This window comes from Heterocephalus glaber, unplaced genomic scaffold (genome assembly GCF_053883595.1).
Source record: "Heterocephalus glaber isolate CG9 unplaced genomic scaffold, H.glaber_assembly_v1.0 deba00001504, whole genome shotgun sequence".
Classification (NCBI taxonomy): domain Eukaryota; kingdom Metazoa; phylum Chordata; class Mammalia; order Rodentia; family Bathyergidae; genus Heterocephalus; species Heterocephalus glaber.
The window spans coordinates 45,237,015-45,261,615 of NW_028258324.1; the positions used below are offsets into that span (position 1 = coordinate 45,237,015).

Consider the following 24,601-nt stretch of genomic DNA (forward strand, 5'->3'; position numbering starts at 1 on the left):
CTTTGTAGATTGATGTGAGTAGCTCATTTCTCAGATAAGTAATACATACATATTTAGAGAAAAGTGTGCCTAGAAGGATTCTTAAAACAAAACAAAAACTGTTACAAATTAAGGGGTTTGGCTTACTTTCAAAACCTGAGGACTATGTACATTAATTGTTTTTATTTGTCATTAATTCTTACTTGGTATTTTACATCAATAACAAATTTCTCAGTCCTGAAATCTTTGAAATACTACTGTTCTAAGTCTTTCTTATATATTCTATAATTCTTTTCTTCTTTACATTTGACATGCCTATCCCTTCCACTTTTCTCTTGTAGGTTCTCTTTTCCACCTTTTTATTCCTGTGGATCTGACCTGTAATCCTTCCATGAGATATTTGGGCTCACCTGTTTTCTGAAGCATAGGCAAAGCCATTTGGACAATTTGTGTCTGAATATGAGCAGAGGTATGATTATTTATGTGGAATTTTTTTTAGATGAACCTGAATACTTCCAACAGTATTACTAATGAGTATTTTATCAGTTGAGGCTTGACTATTTTCACATCAGTATAGCCTTTGAGATCTGTTGTGGATTTTAGTTTTAGTGTATATACTGCTATTTTTCTTCATTGAAATTCATTTACTGGGCCGGGGTTTAGCTCAGTGTTTTTGCTGCCTGCTGTGCAAGCGCAAGGACCCGAGTTCGATCCCCAGTACCAACAACAAAAAAAAAAAAGAAAGAAAGAAATTCATTTACTTACACTCCTCATGCTATATGCCATATACTTAGGTTGCATTCTATAATAAATTCTCCTCTTCCTATAGAATGTCTCTGAAGCTCTATTTTGCTTTTCCCCTTTCCAGATCTGCTATCTCCACAGAAAACAGGGCAGTTATATTTAGTAATTTGGTTATGAATAGTTCTATAATTATTTCGCATGTGTGGTTTTGGTCTCCCCAACTATATTTCAACTTTATTTAATGCAGAAACCATGTCTTCACATATCTGTTGGATTTCTTATAAAACTGAATTTTTTGTTAAGTACATGAAAAATTTTCAGTTGTTAGCTTGAGAGGTTCTTGACCAAGGATGTCAGCAGTGTTGGATTCTTGGACACAGAACATATTTTAGTTATAATTATTTTATACAAGAAACTACTTTTATCTTACTTAGCAAAAAAGTAGAAATATTGCCAGGATCAGTTGTAAAGTCTGAGCATTGCTCAAAGAATTTAAGGAACAAAGGAAATCTTTATTTTAGAAAGAGAAGAATCCAGTGCAGCCCTAGGGTTTCACTTAATTGATATTAATCGGAGACTCTGATTTTAGTGTTATTTGGCTCATGATTCAAATTCTACACCTAAGCTTGGGTCTTAATGCTCTTTGGGAGGAGAGGGGAAGATGGGCTTTTTGGATTGCTCTTGTCTTTGTGTTTCAAACTAGTGAATGGACCTTAAACATTCTGTCTCTAAAGCCCTCTCCCTTTGTTGGCTGCTTCTGATTCTGTATCTAGCTACAGGAACACTGATAGGACCACCAGCCCACAGTGTCCTTCATGCCATCCCACTTTGGTTTCCTTTTAACTTCTTTACCCAAGAAAACATCCACCACTCTCGTCCACTGGACCCTTAGTTTATTTATAGGCCATTTTAGTACACTTCTCTAGGTAGCATTTATATTCTGTAGCAACAAGGAGAATTCTATGCAGGTGAAGACAAAGCTGCTAGCTCTAATAGAATGGTTTTATCCAGGGGAAAATAGTTTTGTTCATGATTTGAAACTTACAGTAATAATATTTTTAGGTCCCTTGCAGTCAAGTGTTCAAAGCAATATGCTCTCCTATTATTTTTTTGCAGGCAAATTTTAAAATTCAAATTTCTCTCTTTCTCAGTATTACCTCTTTTTAGGCAAGTTAGCTCAATAATTTATTCCTAGAAATTATCAGTTTCCAGGATAGATCTTCTCTTCCTCTATATATGATACTATAACAAAATACTAGAGACTAAGTAATTTATAAAGAACATTTTACTGCATCATCTCCTGACAGAAAGGGGAAGCGTAAGAGACTGAAAGAGGTGTCAAACTCACTCTTTTTAGTAGCATCCACCCCACCCATGATATTTGAGTCCTGATAATTTAGTCACCTTCTAAGAGTCTCATCTCTTAGTAGTGTTACGACGGCAACCAAGTTCCAACATGAGTTCTGCAGGAGACAAATATTCAAAACATAGCAGTGCTGAATTCATTATATGATATTTAGTAACATTATTGTTTTTCTCTTTATTTTTTTCCATTAAGTTTGTTTTTCTCTTTAAATCTTAAAAATATTGTGCTAGATATAAAATGGCTTTTGTTATTTTATTTCCTGACATGAGACATTTCATTAAAATTTTGTTCACTAATTAGTATTAACTTTAATATTTCATTGCAAAACTAGCAAGGTACTATAAATAATTGATTTAAAATAATGTGTGTATTTTAAAGTATGATTGTATCATATTAAAACTTATTGCTTCTTTTTTTTATAAGAATTGATCTTTTTAAAGAAAGAATATAGGAAAAAAAGCTAATGCTAACATTTGTAGTATAACTGTGCTATTCATTATGAAGTAACTTAATATCTAGTGTTTGATATTTCAGTAATAACTATGCTGTGAGGATGACAGCCAGGTTAGGATCAGGACTGTGAGGCACACAGTACTGGTCAGCCTGCCTAACATTCACCACATGGACAATCACGTGATTACAGTACATAATGGCAGGCTAATGAAATTTTTAAACACCAAAACTCAGAGTAAGGTTTTCAGGGGGCAATACTTCAATGCCTTGAGATTAACACATCCTGATTGGTTGTGAAGAGGATAGTGGAAGCTCCATATTGATATTTCTCTAGACTCTACCTTATACTTTCCTCCCTTGGCAAATTTCAGGCTGTATCTTTTCCCTGTGATAAATTGGAGCCATGAATCTAAGAGATTTATACAAGCTTTTAAGTCCTTCCAGCAAATTATTTATTTAAGCATTGGTTTGGAAATCTCTGAAATTGCAATCTGAGTTTCAATGTGAAGGTACTCTTGGGGCTGGAGATACAGCCCAGTGGTAGAATGCACAGCTAGTAGGAGCATGGCCTCGGTTTGATCCTCAGCATAAAATAATGTAAATAAATGAAGTGAATGTGGTCTTAAGAACTATTGTTCCAATTGCCTAGTCTTCCAATAAATTGTCTTAACCTTGCAGTAAGTCTGTTCTTTTGTTTGTGATTTTTGTGAGAAAAATTAATTATGGATTCAGTTTTGGGATATTCATGCAAACTTTGGCCCCATATTTATTGTTTTCCAACTTTATATTGGAAAAATACACGTTTAAAGAAATACATATGGTTAAAGAAATCAGCTACTTGGGAATATAATACCTAGAAATCTTTTATTTCTTTTTAAAATCTGTCTTATTAGTAAATTTTATTAATAAGTATGAAGAAGGAAAGGAAAAGGAAAATGAAAAAAACTTCTCACATATGGTAAAAATTCAAGCAGTACAAAAAAAAATTGTTCATGGTAAAATAAATCCTCTACCTTCTTCCTCCTGTGAAATCTTTTATATTTTTTTAAATCTTAAACTTATGAATTTATTAATGTTCAAAAGCCCTTTCCAGATTGATTGAGGTTCTTAAAGTTCTATTGTTTGTGTGTGAAATTTTACATCATACATTCACTCATAATTTCTTAGTGTTCCTTTGGTTTGCATATCAATAATTAGATCTTATTTACTTTTGTTTCTAATCTCTATTTATATTACTTTTTATTATCCTTTTTTCATATATTCAAACTATGCATACATCTTTTTTGGCTTGATACCTCTTTTAGAAATACATATATGTCTCTTACCATATCTTTCCAATTAATAGTTTGTGATTGACTGCCTACTACAGTGTCTGGGAGATGCCAGTTAATATTAAGAGGGTCACATTTTGGAAAAATCCACTTCTTAGTAAAAGAGTCTCTCCATTGTATTTTCTATTCAAATTTTACATTTGAGGTGTGTGTGTGTGTGTGTATGTGTGCGCGCGCGTGCGTGCATACTGACCTTTTAGAAATGACCCGTGTTTTTTTTTTTTCAGAAACTCTCCACATTCTGTGATACAATTTTTATTTAATGATTAGGTGAAAAATTAGGCACACATTTTTGCAACTTACTAGGAAGGTTTGAGATAGATTTTAATTATATAGACTGAATTAGACTGAATGAACTGTGTAATACTTAGAAAATAATGCACAATGAGTATGTATCAAGATAGTGCTAATGAGAGCATAATCTCACAGACGTTAAATACAGTATACCTAAAGAAAGTTTACCATTAGACAAATCAGATTGAGAGTGGCTTTCATTTGTGTATCTTAGATCTTCCAAAGGCCCTAAAACAGTAGTTTAGGAAATGATATGCATTAGTGCACATCAGTTTAATGCATTATAATTACATTTCCTTTTCTTTGTACATTTTATTAGTTCAAGACAATTCCAGTACAAAAAATTTCAAACTGGAGACATCCAAATGTCTTCATTTAAACTATAATCACCTTGAAATTTCTCAAATAAAAGCAAGTTATTCACGCCTTAAATATTAATTTTAATGATTAGTGTATTTATGAATTATGATAAATTCTTTTTAATATGGTTGCTAATTCATTTCCAACCTTGAATAAATAAGCTACTAGTTGATAGAATCAAATGCTTATCCCTAAAGAGATTTAATAGAATCATACTTGAACTCTTTTCAGTCTCGATGACTAGTACTGAAGTTTGCATCCGCAGTGGTACATGTAGCTTCTGCAGAAGAAACAGTGGGCAAACTTTCACACAGTGTGTTAATTTATGCATGTTTTTCCTCCCATCCTTCCTTTATTTTTACATTTAACTGATAATCCAAATCTAAGAAAATGTGTATCTTGCTGAAATGTTGGATAAATCCAGGTCTATCAGGGCTTCAGATCCCACTTCCTGTCAAACAAAGCGCTCTGCCTGGTAGAGGGAAATGGACTCAATCCCAGGAGTCCCATGTAGTGTAAAGCAGCATTCCTTAAGCAAACTGTAGTAATAATGTTTTCTTTGTTTTCATTTTAAAATATTGTTTTATAACTTTTAATATTTAGTAAAATAATAGTTAAGAGAGTTATGCAGAGCTAAGCTGTAGTTTGTAGCTTTGAGTATTTCTGTCATGTAACAGTCTACCCTTAACTTATGTGAATGCATACTTCAGTTTAAGAAGCACAAGATTGAAACATGTGAAGTAGGCAGTCCCTAGGATTCATCCAACAAGTTTCTTTCTGTAAAACTTGTTGAATTTTGGTGCATTTTAGATTGAGAGTGAAAAGCATGGGGAGACCCAGCTAAGCATTTCTCAAATTTTACCATAGAACCTTTTCATACAGATCTCTAACCAACATCTTAGAGAATAAGTGTTCTAAGAAACACCTTTTGTGGAAGCCTGACCTAAATTCATTATTTGTGTTTTGGACAATTCTTTTAAAGCCTGTCATGCAAATGTGTCTATACTTTGAGTAAAGCTTTTTATTCATTTATTTTGAATTTTTCATTAGCGTATGTTTATATTACATAATGTTTACTTTCCTTGTGGGGAATTGATACACGTACATAACACATCTGAATTACTTCTTTTTCACATTCCCTTTTCCTTTCCTTCCCCTTGCCACTCCATCCATCTGAATAAAGCTTTTATAGGATTTTCTCAGTTTAAGAATAATGTCACTAGGTCACTAGTCTAAAAATTTGTAGAACTTCTTGTCACTTGGATTTTGATGCTTATGCCCTCTGGCATTCCAAACTTTCAAGTCATAAATTGTTATACCCTCAGCTGCATGTTTATACTGCTTTTCAAGACGATAATGCCTTTGCTATCAATTTCACAATGTTTTGAGTATTAGATAACTAAATTTACTGTACAAAGTAGGAATGGTGAAAGCAATATATTGTCAATATTATTTTTATTATTATATGACTAATTTCTCTTCTCTTTAATTTTTTAAAGTTTTACTTGGGGATGTAAGAGAGTTACAGATACCGCTTAAAATGGTTTGAAGTAAGGAGTGATTGATTATTTGAATCCTATGTGAATTTCTTCTAGGTTTCTTGCACCATATTTTGAAAAGAACCCTCTCTATATATTTGTATGGGTTAGCTTTAATTTGTTTCTTTTTATTTGCTCTCCGCTATCACAGCTGCCGTTCCCATGGGAAGCTTTCTTTGTCTTATAATACATTTTTAAGTGAGATGGCAAAACTGTTTTAGTTTAATGCACTTTTTTCAAGTTTCCTGTAAGTGGCATTTATGAGCAATTTCAGTTTTATTCTGTTAAAATGGCATTTTAAAAAGATTATCCACCGGCATTATGATGGATTTAGAATAAATCTAGCTAAAATTTTCATCTTTGATGTGAAAAAGAAAGTTCCTAAACGTCTTTAAACATGGTCTATCTTTCAAAGACCTGTTTGGAGACAAGTTTTTCTCCTGAGTATATTGAACAACAGTAATTCATGGCATTTACTCAGCATTGTGTATTTTTGAAGTAATTTCCAATCATCAATTCATTTAACCACGCAACAGTCCCAGCACTGAGAAGCAAGTGTGACCCGACCACCACCTGAGCTAGTATTAGCACCCCCAAATTGCTTTCTGTGCTCAGATTGCTGAGACTGGCTTTCATTAAAAGTCACCCTTGGAACAAAAGAAAGGCTAAGCATAAGCTACTTCCCTCTACTTGCTTGTACTTTATTTGCTCATAAATGGAATAATCTATTGCCATTTCAGTGGGAGCTATGTCCCCATTATCACTCAGAGGTAGTTTGCCTGTATAAATATGATGACAAGCTGTTATGGTGAGATCATTTTAGGGAACTTTTTGTACTCTGCCTTTAAGGTCCAACTCAGATGTTATTTTATAACTAAAATGTTCCATAGAACTTCTCCTTCTGTCTTCCCATGATTTAATTAATTTCTTTCTCCTGTGTTCTCACAGAATTTTATATGTACTTCTGTTTCAGCTTTTGCCACAAGTTTGGTGTAGATCTAAGTCTAGAATGAGAACATTTGTACAGGCTTCAGACACATCTCATTTGTTCAACTGTCTGTTATCACCCCATAGCATGGTGTCTGGACTGTGTAGGAACCAAAGCATCTTTGAATCCTTTATGAAAACTCGACTGCTCCAGGTGGCCTTTCATCCAACCACCTACCCCAATACAGGTGAAGACTAGAAGGACTTCACCAGATGGTTAGGGGTAATCTTCCTAATGCTCTGGAAATTTCTCAGAATGCTGAAGTGTTATTTTGATGAAGAGGACAGAAACTGTATGAAAGCTCTAAGTCAAGAAAAAGCAAAATATACCAGACAAGAAATGGTCCTGATGACAGTGGTCATCATTTGTGAATATCCTTATCATTGTCATCACTGCCATCATCATCTTAAATTACCATTTACTGAGCACTTTCAAGGTGCCTGCCTCTGCCCTTGGTGCCTTATAGACATTATCTCACATAATTATAAGCATAGTCATCTTATTTTTCAGTTAGCTTCATAAAATAAATTAGATTCAGAAAGACTAAGATTTCTCAAGTTCATACAGCCAGTACGAAGATAGCCACAAATTGAACATTATGTGAGGATTGTGCTTTTCCATGTTGAATAATGCCACTTGGATACTATCTCGGGCCTGCTTGCTTCTTGGAATACCCACTGATTGTATCATTTTTCTTTTCTCCTTTGTCTATTAACCTGTGAGTGGTGAGCAGCCCAGAGGCTACATTCAGTGGAACTTTTCAGTTCTGTGATTCTGTTCACAACCCACATATCCTCTAAAAGACCTCCTATAGAAGGTGTCCCCATTAACTGCAAATGGAGCTCTGATCACAGGAGGAATGAGGACAGTAGCTGAGACCATTATTCTCTATTCTAAGATGTCTAAAGCAGACCTGAACAGCTTTTATGTTTTCATTCCTTGCTTTGAGGCCTATACCTTGAAGGCTACCTTTCTTCTCAGGTCCCACAGATGGTTTTTATTCTCAAAATTATAAAAGGCAATGCTATTAGGACATGCTCGTGCTGTTTAAGAAAGCAAAAGCTCTTAAAATCTTGAATGCAATTACTTAGAGTGTGTTTAATTTAAGACAAGGCAGATTGAGTTCTATTGCTTGAGGTTAAAGATGTGATGCATTCTTTATAATACTCTGGACCATGTAGTGACTTATTGCAGTGTCAGCTAGAACCACTTGTGAAATTCCTGACATAACACAAGAGTTGCTTGCAATTTACTTCAGTCAACTAAACCAGTGAAATCTGTGGCCCTCTAAAAACTTAGATGTTTTCTAAGAGTGATCTCAACAAAGAGTGGCTTACTGTATTGAAGAGTTCCATTCCATCTGCCATTTCAGTCACACTGTCATGAAATTAGTGCAAAGGGCATTTCATTAATAACAAAAGGAGATATATATATATATGTATATATATATATACATATATATATATAGTGTATATGTGTGCTATGTCATTTTTTAGTGTAGAACATATATTTAGAGTTTTAGAATATATGTAGTATTGGTCCTTTCTTTTTCCTGTCTTTATTTTTATATAAACAGATGCAGTTTTTCTTTGATAGACTTCATATTTACAGTAGTTTTTGGTTCACAGAAAAACTTAGCAGAATTTACAGAGATTTCCCGTAAATTTGCATACACCTCACATGCACAGCCTCCCCCATTATTAACATTACACACTGTAGTGTTACATATATTATAATTGAACATAAACATACACATGGGCACAACATAATAATGGTGATAAGCCATTATTATCCATGGATTATATTAGAGTTCACTCTCAGTGTTGCATCTTCTGTGAGTTGTCAAAACTTATGATATCTCTCCACCATTGCAGTATCATACAGAGTAGTTTCACTTCCCTAAAAACCGTCAGTGCTTTACCTATTCACTTCTCAGCCCCTCATACTCTAGAAATTGATGTTTTTTACTGTTTATGGTTTTTCCTTTTCCAGAATATCATATAATTGGAATAATGCAGTACATAGCTCAATGCATACAATATTATTATTTAGCATTAAAAAGAAACTACGAAAGTCTTAGAAGAAATTTACATGCATATTTATCAGTGAAAAAGGCCCTTCTGAAAAGGAACATTCTGTATGGTTTCAATTGTATGACTTTCATTTATTTACTTTCTGTTACTTGTATGGCTTTGAGTAACTCCTCCTTTGCCAGTTGATTATGATTATTTACATATTTATATGTAAATTATATACATTGGTACCTCAGTTCACAAACTTAATTCATTCCACAATTCTAGAAAAGATGGCCACGTCCATGTTTGTGCAGGAAAGATGGACACAGTTGGGTTCATCACCAGATGCAATGTTTACAAACCAAAACGAAATTTTGCCAAATGCTTCCGTTCATGAACCAAATTGTTCATAAACAAAAGCATTCATGTACTGAGGCACCACTGTATTTATATTTATATGTTTCTTGATCTTCCTCAATAAACTTCTTGGATTGCCACAGTATAGGCTAGATAGTATGCCCATGGCAAAGCAAGGAACTTCGGAAACACTTAGAATCCCGAGATCCTTAGTAAGTTATTCCAGTACTTTGTAGGATTGGAATAAAAACATTTGATTGGAATAAAAACCTTAAGACAAAAATAATACAGATTATTGAATTTGTAGCCTTGTCAACATTAGGAAACTCTCTACAAAACTGTTCATTAATATCAGTTCTAGTAAATATCATCATAACCTTTGTGAAATTTACTTGGAAATTGTCAATATGACTAGGTTGCCTAGTCTACCCTACCCTAAAAAATACCCTGAAAAGGCTACCCTAAAAATTACTGTGGAGTTTCAAAAATACATATAAGCTAAATATGAAATTAAGGAATTAACAAAGTTTATAAAAGTTGTGCTTGATAAAAATAATGCCGATATCTTTCAGATAGTAGCAAGTAAATGATAAGACATGGACATTTCTAAACTTTGACAGGAAAAGAGTTAATTTTAAATTAATTTGTCAGGGAAAAGTTTATAAATTTTTGAATTTTAGAGGTGATTTTAAAAAGACAATAATGGTAAGTAATGATAATTACAAAATGGAAAATATATGAACTATATTTGTCGTAACAATTAGGCTTTGAAAAACTCAAATAGCTGACTTAGATTTGAGTTATTTGGGATATAACAAGAAAAAATAGGATTGGTACATAAAGACAAAAAACAAACTGAATGATCTTATATAAATATTTTATGTATATTAAAATAAAGCAGTTAAGGTAGCACATTAAATATGTATCATATCACTGCAAGTTTTAGGCCTTAAATTTAGTAAACAATTTACTCTATTTAAGGATTTCCATATACAATCCCTTGCTCACTGTAAATAATGTAAAGTCATCTTTCAGTATATAATAAGGTGCTTTTAAATGTATCGTGCTGTGCTTTGGTTAGGGTTCTTCCAGCCACCGTCTTGACATTTAATGTGTTCTGATTGAAGCACTCAGAACTTTTTGACCCTTGCCAACAGGCTGTTTCCAAAGATCTTTGTCTGTCTTTATGACATGAGTCTCAGATACAGCTTTTTCCCAAAAAATGACATGAGTATGCTTCTGAGGCCATAGATTCTCTCTCTCTTTCTCTGACTCTCTCTCTCTCTCTCTCTCTCTCTTTCTGTATACGTGTCTGTGCATGTGCATGTCTGCCTGTCTGCCTGTCTCTGACTCTAACTAACTCTTCTCTCTCTATATATATATGTTTTTCTTTTTTTAAAGATTTCCTTGGAGAGCGTCAGAAAAGAAAATCTCTCTGGAGTGAGATGGAATCTCAGTGTTGTTTTAATTTGCATTTCTGGAATGGCCAGCTATGTAGAACATTTTTTCATATATTTATTTGCTGTTTCTACTTCTTCATCTGAGAAGTCCCTATTCATTTCAGATGCCCATTTTTAAATTGGGTCTTTAAACTTGAGGGGTCTAATTTTTTAAATTACTTATATATCCTAGATATTAGTTCTTTGTCAGAGGAGTAGCTACAAAATTTTTTTCCTACTCTGTAGGTTGTCTCTTCATTCTGTTAGTGGTTTCCCTTGCTCTGCAGAAGCTTTTTAATTTGATGTGATCCCATTTATTGATTCTTGGTATTATTTCTTGCACAACCCACATTTGTTCAGAAAATCTTTTCCTACAAAAGTTCTATTATTTTATCTTCTAGCAGATTAAATGTTTCTAATTCTAATGTTTACATCTTTGATCCATTTTGATTTTAGTTTAATGCATGGTGAGAGATATGGGTATAAGTTCAAACCTCACCATGTGAATAGCCAGTTTTCTCAGCACCGTTTGTTAAAGAGGTTGTCATTCCTCTGGGAACTTGGCTCCTTTTTCAAAGAAAGAATAGCTGCCATCAAGAAATCAATCAAAAACAAATGCTGGCAAGGCTGTGGGAAGAAAGAAACCATTCTCCATTGTTGATGAGACTGTAAATTGACCCTACTTCTATGGAAATCAATATGAAGATTCCTCATAAAACTGAAAGAAGAAATTGTATTTGACACAGCTGTTCCTCTTCTAAGTATCTTCTCAAAAGAGTTAAAGACATCATACCACAGTGCTGTACACATATCCCTATTTATAGCAGCACAATTCATAATAGTTAGATCTTGGAAACAGCTTATATGTCCATCAGCAGATGAATGGGTATAAAAAACTTGGTATTTATACACAATGGAGTACTACTCTGCCATAAAGAAGGCTAAACTTGAATCATTTGTAGGAAAATGGATGCATCTTGAGACGATAATGTGAATAAAAGTAACTCAGACACACAAGTTTAAATATCACATGGCTTCTCTTATATGAAAAATTCAATATAAATAAAGTATGAAATAAAAGACAAGAGAAAAAGAGAAAGAAAAAAATGTTATTGTAATCCAGCATGGACAATATATTTAAAAGTGTACCTTGATTGAATACAATTGCCTTACATGTTTTATGTGTTCTTTGGCCCAGTAGACTTGTTTTCAATCTGTATATATGATAATTAACTTTATAAGGTCTTATAAGATTAATAAATGAATCTGATGCTAGAAAAATAAAAGAGGAGATTTCAGGAAGAAGAGAAAAAGAAAGGGATTGAAATGTGCTATGTATGTGTACCAATTCTCTACAGTGAATAAAATTATTATATACTGCAAACATGTAATAATGAAAGTCAGAAAGCAAACAAAAAAACTCTATTTGCTCTCTAACTTTCGCCATTTTATTGCATGAGAATCACAGTTCTTATTCTAAATATCCCCACATGTAAAGACTAGATACTTAAGCATATTTTAATCATTTTTCATGGTTATTCAGCAATCATTTAACAGTGAATTCACATATACTGTGCTTGAATTTACACTGAGGAGCTACTAGGCTAGATGTGGTGGTATATATCTCTAATACCAGAATTCTGGGAGGTCCAGGAAGAAGGATTTGAAAGTTTGATCCTAGCTTGGGAATTTTAGTGACTTAGCCGGACCCTGTCTCAAAATTTAAAATAAAATAGGGCCAGGGATTTAGCTCAGTGGTTCTGGCGCCTGCCTCGCAAGCACAAGGCCTCAAGTTTGATCCCTGGTACCAAAAAAAAATTAAAATTAAATAAAATAAAGTCTGAAGATATAGCTCAGTATAAGCCTAAGTTTAATCCCCAGTACCACAAAGAAAGAAAAAAAGAAGAGATGAAAAGAGGAAGGGAGGGAGGGAGGGAGGGAAAAAGGAGGAAGGAAGGAGGGAAGGAAGGAAGGAAGGAAGGAAAGAAGGAAAGAAGTGGGGAAGAAATTCTTGTTGGCAAGATTGTGTATACTTGTTGTTATGGCTTTTGTCTAGATGTCCCTCCAAGGCCTCATAAAATTATAGGTGAGGCTTTTCAGAAGTGGCTGGATCTAGAGTATGTGATGCTGGAATAAAGGATGTGATGCTAAGATCAAGGGTACATGATTGCTAAATTAGTCCACTGATTGGTTTGGCATAGTACTGAATGTGGATATTAGGAAGGCCTTTCCTGAATGTGCAACCTACCCTAAAGGTGTGTAGCCTGGATAGAATATAAGGGACAGAAAGTGAGTTACTGTTGTTTCTTGCTGCCTTGCTACCTTGCTGCCTTGATGCCTTGATGATTTCTGCCTGCCATGAACTATTTCTCCTGTGTCATGCCCCTCTGCCATGCCACCTTGTCTTGGAGGCAGCCAACTATGAATTGAAAAGTCTAACAACTGTGAGCTATAATAACCTTTCCTCCTTTAACTTTGAGTGTTGAGTATTTTGTCTGAAGAATGAGAAAAATAACTAAGTCACTTGTGTATTAATAAAAATAAATTTAAAAATAAATAAAAAATAAAACTAATGTACTCCTAAAGCTCTTAAAAATGATAGTTTTTGAAAAGTTTAATTGTATGAGGCACAATGAACCATACCGATTCAAACATTACAATTCTCATAGCAAGGATCCAATACAAGTTCTTATAGCAAGGATACAATAGTTTAAAAATCATTTTAAACATTTGTTCTTGATACCAAAATTTAAGGCTCAACACTTGAAATTTCTTCAACTTCTACAGGTTGTGTGTCTCTCTTTCTCTCTCTCTCTCTCTCTCTCTCTCTCTCTCTCTGTCTCTCTCTTCCTTCACTTTAACTTGTGTCCACAGGATCAAACAGCAATGGAGATTCTTGGCAAATGGGAGACTATCAAAAGCTATGACTCACCTGAAAACAGATTCTTGAAAAGACTCTTAGACTTGATGCACAGAGAGCATTTCCCTAGTTAAAATGGTGGGACCCTGTGTTTCAGAACTGTCCATTTCAGTGCTAAACTTTTTAGCTTACAAATTCTAAGGCCTTAAGAATGGGGCAGATTTTTTTTTTTTAATCATGGGAAGGAATTTATGTGCATGAGTACAGTCCTTTTTCCATGTATTTTGGAATAATCTATATCTGTAGGTCTTCAACTTTTAGGGGTCAGGACTTTAGAAATAGGTAATTAGAGCAGTGATTGAAATTCAGAAAAGAAAGATGGCCATTCCCTGAACATTTTCCACATTTTGGGTTTCCATAGCACTGATGTGTTAAAATTAATTAAATGGGGAGGCATTGGACTGAGATGCCTCTAATGTTCTAGGTTTCTACTTGTGGAAGTCAAAACTTAACTCAGAATTTAAAGTAAAATAAAATTTAGTCTTCACCATTTGTAGGTAGTTAGGTAAGTTATTCAAACTTCCCAACAAGATAGTGCAAATAAGATCATTGTTGAAACTTCAACTAATCAAATAATTGATTTGCTCTGCTCCTGCATTCCACTAGAAAAGCTGTCCCTTGGCACCCTTTCAGGGGAGCCCCAAACCACTCTGATTTGGAGCTGTCAACTCATGAATTGATGTCATTTAAATAAATGGTCAAATCTTAATGTACCAAAATTTCTCTTTTGACAGACATATGCATACTTCATATCATAACATCCACCTACCTATCTGCAGCTTTTCTCTTTGTTTTCAAATTGGAATGTGCAATGCTGAGAGTCAGGCTTCCGGACTCTAATTTCAGTAAAATATTAATTAGCTTGCAGTTCACAAAAAAAGCTCCTAAACTCTCTGGGCCTTAGGTCTTACAAACATAAAATGATTCATTCTTCCGACTTTTAAGAAAATGTATAGCTTGGGCCTGGGATTTAGCTCAGTTGCACCACGTCTGCCTTGCAAGAGCAAGGACCTGAGTTTGTTCCCCGGTACAAAAAAAAAAAAAAACAAAGAAAATGTATAGCTTGAAAGGCCTTCAGTTCATTGCCTCTCTCTCTCTCTCTCTCTCTCTCTCTCTCTCTCTCTCTCTCTCTCTCTTTCTCTCTCTCTCTCTCTCTCTGTCTCTCTCTCTCGACATAGCTTCTCTGTATCTGATATATCTAGAACAGTGATGGTTATAATTTATGTGCTGAAAAAATTGAATTTATTCAGAGTAGGCCATCAATTAAGAACTATCCTTCAGGGGCTGGGGATTTAGCTCAGTGGTTTCACCTCCTGCTGCGCAAGCCCAGGGACCCGACTTCAATCCCCCGTACCAAAAAAACCCAAAAACTATCCTTCATCTCCTTCTTGTTCTCAATAATGTAGTGTTGGTGTATAAAATAGGTTTAAATTTCAAGGTTGTTTTTACTCATTGTTTTGATCTCGTTGGCTGTATGTCTGTAAAGTGTAGAGAACAGTGTAGGACCTGTGATGAATACGTAGTTTCTAGGTAATCAAGAAACCCACTTTTATCCCCAAAAAAGCCTTACTAAAAATAATAAAATTAATTATACTCATAGATATTTATCTTGGATGATGCATTACTCACTTGAGAATAGCCCTACTTTATTTGGTTTAACTGGAGATGATGTAAATTAAAAATTATTTTCTGGCAAATTTTCAAGTGGAATTGGATTTCTACTCAAGGAATGTTCATTGACAAGGAGACTGTATTTTTTCTCTTTCTTTTTTAACCAAAAGTTCCAGAACTTTGTTAGGTGAAACCATAACTCATACAATTGCAGTTAGATGTGTGTGAATATTATTATTAAGAGTATATTTTCAGTAGAAGTCTCCAGAATGTGTTACTGCTAATCTTCTGAGCCATCAGTTGTATTCATATGATAAAATGTTAATGTTTCCCTTCTAATTTAAGTGCATTTCTGAACATACCTCAAAGCCAAGACATGCTGGGTTGAAATGAGGAATGTGATTGGATTTGATTTTAATAGAGCATAACATTGATGGAATTGAGATTGACCTCATTATGATTCTCAATTCTGTAGTAGATCTTTGCTTTAGGCATTAAAGAGCATATGGTAATAACTTTTTTTTTAAGCTTTGCTGTTAAAGATTTAGTGGAAAGATTATCTAGAATACTTTTTATCAAATATCTTATTTAAATAAGAGGAATTCTTTAAAGCATTACTATTAAAAATTCACAGAGCCTACAAAATTGAAGATAGAAAAATCTATTAGGCTATCTCTCTTCTCTGAGAAAAGGATTACTTCAGAGGAAAGAACTATGAAAATGAAAATAATAAGTGAGACAATTATAATATCAACATTAGAGCAGAGAAAAAAGGAGAATTGGTTAGAAAAATCTACTGAAATAAATATTTTACATTTTAAGAAATCTTTTGCTTCATTTTGATTATTGTTTATGTATCTAAACATTTATAATTGTTCAAATCGAACTGGAAATTGCCATCATGACGTAATAATCTAGTTTACTGAATACAGAGTTCATTTAGTAAAATACAGGGTTACTAAGGACTAACGAAGTTTAATGGATGTGTTAACATAGTTGATGTGTTTGATGACCATGACTATACACACTGTACTTGTTCTCTGGGCCATTAACACATCTGCAGAGCAGGTGATGAGAAACTTGATCAGATTTTATCATTCTTGTTATAATGAGAGGTGATTTGTGTCATTATATATATTTATTATATTTGTTTTTATAAACATAAAATATTTGAGACCCTTTTGTTGCAAATAACCAGCCAAAATTCAAATTTCATTGAAAATTACCAGTATCATTTATCTGCTTTCAGTGCTTTAACATCCTTTGCCTTTTGGGTTTTGAATTATCAACACAGAATTCAATTTAATTACATATATTTGACATTTTTATTTTGTTTTCTGTATGCACACAGATTGAAATGACTTTGTTTTACCTATATATTAGAAAGGAATTAGCGAATTTATGAATAGGTTACTGTTTCTAATTTTGTTTTCAAGAACCAATGAGCACTTATTCTACTGAATATAAGGTCAAACGAAAAACTCTATATTTGTCAATTTAGACCATCACTGATGCTTTCGATTTAAATGGTTTCTTTTGAATAATTCACTGCTTCTTAGAAAAATATTCAGCCTTAGATACACCAACCTCCTCAACTCTGCTCCTCTGGAGCAGGACATATGTGGCTTTGTTTCTTGGGATGAGGGTGGGGGCTTTTCTAGTAACAATGTGGCTTGTCTGGTGTGCACCTTGGGCTGGCACCTGTGAGGTATGATTGGCTCATTTGGACATTTGCCTGGAATGCTAGCACCCACATTGGAATCTATCCCCAACGAAGTGTCACAAGTCTTGATGTTCTTTGTTTTCAGCCATTTCACACCCTTGTTAGACTTCAACATTAGTCCTGAAAAGTGAAATTAAATGATAAAAGGGACAGGTAGTTTTAGCTCTGGAAATATTTTTAAAAAATGAGGACCAAATAATGTGGATGCCTCTGATAGTCATTTTTCAAATAATAGTAATTTTTACACATCAAGGAAATAACTCATTGTGGGCCAGTAAACTCTCACATCTAGTAAATGACACCTAAGTAAGGAACAAAAGACCTTTAGGGTTTTCCCTGCCTGCCTCCCCAACATTGTCTTTCTCACTTCATGCTGTTTTCCAGCCACACTGGTCCCCTCTGTGTTCCTCTGTCTTCTCAAAGTCCCTCTGAAATAAGGCTTTGACACTTTGCATGCCTCTCCTTAGAAGACTCTTTGCTTGAATGTTTCTTATCCTTCATCTTTCAGTGCTCTGACTTTGTCTTTTGTTTGTGTTTTCATTTAAAATATTCTTGGTACCCAGGATACCACCAGGTATATGTCATAATACAAATAAGTAGAATAAAAAATTGAATGAATAGTGATATAATTTAGTCTTCACAATAGCTTGATGAAATATATAATGTTATCCCTAGTTTATAGTGTGAAAAACTAGTCTCAGGTTAGGTGACTTGTTTAAATTTATCATATTAGGGTGAACCAGAAATGGAATTAAAATTGAAGTCTATATGACTGCAAACCCCTTCTTTGGAAATAAAGCTATACTTTCTGATTTTGTGGTGTGAATTTTGTCACTTATTTCTAGTAGCTTAGTTCATATCCAATAGATTAACATATTATTTTTTCTCTATGTACTATACAGCATATATATACACACACATATATACAATTTGAAGTAGATTTTTCTCTCTATAACTTACATGAGAGCAGAGCCGCATTTGCATATTCGTTTTCCCTAAAGCCTCCTTAAAGAGGTTGTTGAAACATGTTTCTTAACAGTAAAGCAGGAAATGTCAAATTTACACTTAAGTAAGGAAGTAATTTTTGTAAATAATCCAAAGATACTATTATTTCATAAAATAATTCAGACATATTTAGGTGGTAACAACCTTTTCTAATTTTTGAAAATGTGACATGTCTTATGATATTTGTGTTCTGTGTTCAAATCCAACTGGAAATTTCCATCATGACATAATCTATTTTACTGAATACAGAGTTCATTTAGAAAAATACAGGGTTACTAAGGACTAATGAAGTTTAATGGATGTGTTAACATAGTTGATGTGTTTGACGACCATGACTATATGCACTGTGCTTGTTCTCTGGGCCGTTAACACATCTGCAGAGCAGGTGACAAGGAATTTGATCAGATTTTATAATTCTTATTATAATGAGAGGTGATTTGTGTTCCTTCTAGTTGGTGTAATTACATTGCAGTATTTCTGGCTAAATACCTCTTGTCTTGTTTTATGGATGAGAAGAAAAACTAAGGTTTTTCTCTATCAATTTTTCAACTTATTCACATTTTGTTTCAACAATTTGTGCAATGGAGGGTGGAAAACCAACACAGTTGCTAGGCTGTGCATTTCTGTAGATCGATCCACAAAGGAAAGAATAGGGTGCAGTCTGGAGAGAGGAATTAGGACGGGAAGCCAAATCAGCAAAACCAAACAAAGCAGAGAACCTAAAGCAAATTAATCATGACAAAACCTGTACAGAATCTGAAGAACAAGTTGCTATACCTTGAGCTTTGAATAAACAAATTCATCTTGTACTTTTCTAGGATGGGGAATTTAAGTATCAATGGATTCTACACATAATGTCACTCAAATATGTAACATAAACTAGCATTCATAGGAGAGATTGATTTTGAGAGAAATTAATTGTAATAACTGAAAATGTTAAATATTGTACAATTTTGAAGCCAATTTACTAAATTATTGTTATTTTAAGGTCAGAAAAAAAGGATATATTTTTCTTAGAGTAAAACATTGGCTGCCCTTATTTAAAGTTATATGAGTCTACTAATAGAATGTTCAATGTTTGGTAAGATCCTAATATTTGGGACTTAGGTCTTGGCCCAGAAGCTTCACTGATTTTTAATACAAAACTATTAAGTTGATGAACAAGATAAATTCTATTATAAAATTAATAATTCTTGCTTTTTATTACCCCCTCAATTCAAATGTGCTAGTATGTTCTCAGTTATAAAATCTGACTTATTACAATTATTTGCCCTGGTAATCATCTTTATTTACTGCATGGTAAAGAATACGAGATTTATATATTTCCTTGTTTTTGCATCTCTTGTTATAAAAACCAACTGCTAAATTATTAGCAGCATGCTTCAGAATTCAAAAGCTTGTCCCTGTGATATCTTGTTTCTTCTCAAAACTAGTAATAGATTCTTGTAATTGGAGATTCTGTTTTGAGTGAGAGACATAAGTACAGAAAAAAACTGATTCTTTGTAATTACAGGCACAGGAAAAAAGTTAATATATTCTGAGACAGACTTAGTTGAGATGAATGTTTTATGTAGTGGAGCTAACAGCGCTTAATAATATCTGAAAACTGAGAAAGTATCTTTGGTATTTCTAAGCACAGGCCAAACCCTAAAGACTTGGAAAATAAAATTAGAAGCCTCATTGCTTCGTTGTGTAAATGGCTGAGACAGTGGAAGAGAAGAGTTGCAGTAGAGATGATTGGCTACAGAGGTGGCAGCCATTAAGGACCAGAATTTGAACTTCTGAGGCGTGGTTTAAAACATATGCAGTCTATGGGTAGAGGTTAAAAGAACAGAACAGAGAGCCTTCTCTCACAATAAGACAGGTGCAGTTTTTTCAAAAGATGGAATGGGGCTGTCTCAGAAGGTGAGATTCTTTATTTCTGGGAACCGTTAAAACCAATGAACAACTCACTGTTGTGTATTCATTCTCAGACTTAAGAATTCTTAGACATAACTGTTTTATATTAACCTGCACTGGGGAATTATAATATTGCAAGCTAGCTCTCTTAGTCAACCCTTAAAGGAAAAAAAACAAACTATAAAGAAAGCTTGAAACCACAGGATGGAGTTAGAGGGAATCCTGGATCTGAAAAAAGAAATGCCCAATGAAGCAGGTGAATATTGAAATACTGCAAGAAGCAACCATGTATAGAAAGTGGTTCCCATTCTAAGCTACTTGTGAATAGTGCTGCAATAAAAATGAAAGTGCAGGTATATTTTTGAACATATTCATTTCATTTCCTTTGGATATATACCCAGTAGTGGAATTGCGGGATCATTTTATTTTTCACTTTTTGAGAAATCTTAACACTCTTCCATAAAGGCTATACTAACTTATATTCATTTCAATAGTGTGCACAGGTTTTCTTTTCTCCACATCTTCACCAGAACATGTTATTTGTAGTCATTTTGGCAGTAGCCATTGTTACTTGGGTGAGGTGGTATGTCATTCTGATTTTGATTTGCATTTCCCTGATCATTAGTGATGTTCAGAATTTTTCCACACAACTTTTGGCCCTGAAGAATTGATAAAGAATTGTGTATATACACAATGGAATGCTATTTATTCATAACAAGAATAAAATTCTGTTACTTGTGTTACCATGAATGGAACTGGAGATTATTATGTTAAACTAAATAAACAAGCACAGAAAGATGAATAAAGCATAATCTCATTTCATATGTAGAATGTAAAAATTTAATCCATTGAAATTGGCAATATAATGGGTATAGTAGGGAGAAGAAAGGTATGGGGAAAATTCAGTCACCTAGATCTAAGTCTCCATACCAGAAGTAATTATCTCCTGATGGCAACCTCCTGATCACTCACATCTAAGTTACACCTAGATCAGAGTAAGAACTTCTGGTGTACTATTGTACAGTAGGGCGAATATAAATAATAATAACATACTGTACATTTCAAAAGGCTAGAAAAAAAGATTCTGATAGTTTTTGCTCTTAGCAAATAATAAATGTTTAAGAAGACATACATTTAACTTGATTTAAACAGTATATAATGTATATCTATATGAAAACACCATGTTACAGTATTTATATATATATAATTTTATGTTTTAATGTTTTGGTGAAGAAATGAATTTAATTTAGTAAAAAAGATAAAATGAAGTGTTAAGCCAGTTTTCCGGCTTTCATGAAGGCAACTATGCCCTTATTTGACAATAGTCAGAGCAATTCAAGTTCAACTCAAAATTTATCACGTATTTAAGTCAATATATTCTACTTTTAATCATGTGAGGCTATACCTTTATTTTATGATGAAAATTCATAATACCCATAGAAAAGGGAGTTATACCCGAATTTTCTGAGATTTCTTCTCTCAAACTGATGGGTCTTTGTTATAGCTTGTGCTACTGGCTTGTGACTTTTCTAAAATGTAATTAATAAGAGTCACCTAAATCAGTATATTCTACTTTTAAAAAACTCAAAGAAATTAAAATAATACTTTCTTCCATAATTTATTTTTTAATTTTAAAATCACTTCAAAGAAGATCAAGTTATGTGATGGAACCTACTGTACTTGAAACTTCTCTCAATTCCTGAATCCAAATCCCAGGTCTAATAAAGTGTTGACATGGTAGGTATTTTTTGTTCCCTCCAGGAAGTAATTACTTCTGTTATGGACACTTAGAATAATGCTCTCCCTTTCCTCCTTACCTCCAGGTTTATCTCCATTTTTAACCTGTTGAATAGATGATTAGGTAATAAGACATCTAAGTGGTTTTATAAGCTGAGCTACAAATAAATCCTTTATACTTCTTTAATTGAGGACCTACATTAATTATTTTCTTTAATAAAATTTACTGTTTTCTATATTAGTAGTCAGTATTTTAGAAAATATTTGCTCAAAAGTTGTGCTTTTATGTAAAATTCATAAAATTGAGCCAATTTGTCTTGTTTAAGTATAGACACACAGCTTTGAAATGCTCATTACTTTTGGTGACCACAGCTGGGTATGTTAGGTGGATGAAGATGACTAGAACAACATATCCATGTCCAGTCTAAGAGCAGTGATTACCAACACATTCTATGATTCTCAAGTGATGATTGTAAGTAGAGAAACCCTCTTATTCAGTGTGATCAGCACCAGAAATCAGCTAGTTTAATGGACATGTTTGGCACAGTATGGAATCTATATTCAATAACATATAAAACCTTAAGCACTTATTTTAACTTAAGACATTTAAGTATACCTTCTTTATAATTTTTTTTATTTTAATTTTATTGGTACAATTTGGATATACATAATGATCACATTCATCATAGGGAATTTGTACCTGCACGTGATGTACCTGGATTCCTCTTTTTTCCCATTCCCTTCCCTTCCCTCTACCCTTCTACCCTTCCCTGTTTACAAAAGCCCCTTTTCCATTTTTTCCTTCTTTTCTCATTTTTTTCTTTTTCCTTCCTTTCCCCTTGCCCTCCCTAGTTCCCCGTTCCTTTTGAACATTGTTTTGCTATTTAAATTTACTTACAATTCCCCATCTTTTTTTTTTTTTTACTTTTATTTCCATTTATTTTATGCCTAATTTATTCCTGTGCCATAAGTTTTTGTTTCTTCAGTTTCTTCTGGGATCTTTTTCTTCTGTGCAACTTCCTCCTCTGGTTTAGGAACAATTTGTTCTTTTTCAGTAAGGATCATCTCAATATGGCAGGGGGAGCACATGTATGGGTTAACCCATCTTTTGATAAATGATCAGAGCTTATTCTTTAAATATGGGTCATCTCAGGATGTCTTGAGTTGCATTTATTGTATAAGCCATACCCATTATGTATCCTTTCCATATACCGTTTTACTTCTTGAAAAATAAGTGAAAACTAATCTGTAAAAGATTCTTCTGGTTTTTATGATTTTTTTCCATTAATTAGTTTAACAGTACTTTTTTCAACTTTTCACCATTAACACCCCTTCCCAATTTTTTTAATCTAATTCATTTCATCTAGCACTTTCATCTAGTTCTTTTTAACACTTGAATTTAATTTATTTTTCTAAAATTTCGCCAAATTTATACATCTGAAAATAGAAAGGAAACATGAATTTGAGAACCATGTTTTAGGTGTACAACTCAGCTGGATGTAGAAGCTCATGGTGAAACTATAGTAGCATGAGTGTTCAACATGCGACAGGTATCAGTCACTGTGTTTAAAAGAAGAATTGGTAAGTGAAAATAGTTCAGTAAGTCATATAAATGGAAGACAGTTAAAAAGGCCTCTAGTGTTATAATTTTCTTGATTATGAACTCTTTGGATGAGGTAACTGTATCTCATGCATCTTTATATTTCCTGTTTTGCCTGACACAGTACCTGACATAATAGATGTAAACATTTTTTACTCATTTGAATTAATTCACTGACAACTTATAATCATCTCAGTGAACACCTACTGCTCTAAAGGTATAAGGAGTGGCTGTATCTTGGTTTGCTTTTCTCATGCTCAGTGAGCAATAAGGCAATATAAACATCCTGTTTGTGTTTCATTTTGATCGTCATTTGGTCAGCTGGAGCCTGAGAAAAATTTATGCATAGTGTGTGAGAGGAACAATTTATGCTGAAAGCTTTGAAATTATCCTAGAGCCATCTTGAAGCCACTGCAAATTACAGTTGGAATCATAGAAATGGTAGAAATCAAATGAATTGAGTGACATTTGTTATGCGATGTCAAAATGTATTTGGATTTCTCCCTTGAACATGAGCATTAAAAAGGGTTAGCCATTAATGTATTATAAGATTTTTGCTAGAAGTGTGCTTTCTATAAAAATGTATTTGTAGCCGGGGATTTAGCTCAGTGGTTTCACCGCCTGCTGCGCAAGCGCAAGGACCCGAGTTCAATCCCTGTTACCTAAAAAAAAAAAAGTATTTGTATTTTATTTTACTTATTTTTTGGGGGGTACCGGGGATTGAACTCGGGTCTTTGCGCTTGCACAGCAGGCGGGGAAACCACTGAGCTAAATCTCCAGCTCCTGTATTTTATAAAATAGATGTGTGTTCATAGTTTTAAATGTTACAGGAAGTCTAGCACAAATTTAATTAACTTTTTTAAAAAAATTGTATGTAATTGTCCTTCTGTCCATGTGTTTTGTTTTTATGCTGTGAGAAATTTTTAAAAACTTTTTAATGATTTATTTTTGGAAAATCATTATTTTTCATTTTGAAGAGCTTTATCCTATTTTCTGAAGGTTTCTGCTTATTTTTCCTAAATAACCTATGTATAATATCTGCATTATCTTTTAAATCTGAGAATTCACATAACACAAGAACATACACAATATTTTAAGTTTTTCTTCTTGAACTGTACAATTTTCTTTAAGGTTTTATATTTTTATTTTATTACTTTTTTTAGTTTTTCTTTTATATCTGTGGCATTTTTCAAAGGGCACTATCCAGTTATATTTGAAAGTAAAGCGTATAAAAGGCCAAGT

At 33.4% G+C, this 24,601-nt stretch overlaps 1 protein-coding gene across 18 annotated transcripts in view; it reads left to right on the top strand.

The window, feature by feature from the left end:
- Window positions 1-24,601, top strand: part of LOC101724814 (EGF-like and EMI domain-containing protein 1) — a 634,038-nt gene that overhangs the window by 256,788 nt on the left and 352,649 nt on the right. For 7 of the 18 annotated variants that reach the window (XM_087186969.1, XM_087186968.1, XM_087186973.1 and 4 more), the window contains one exon: window positions 321-448. The exons of the other annotated variants lie outside the window; for them this stretch is intronic. In XM_087186969.1, coding sequence (XP_087043095.1) covers window positions 439-448 — 10 coding nt within the window. In that variant the 5' untranslated portion in view covers window positions 321-438. The remainder of the gene's footprint in view (window positions 1-320; window positions 449-24,601) is intronic. 18 annotated transcript variants of the gene reach the window in all.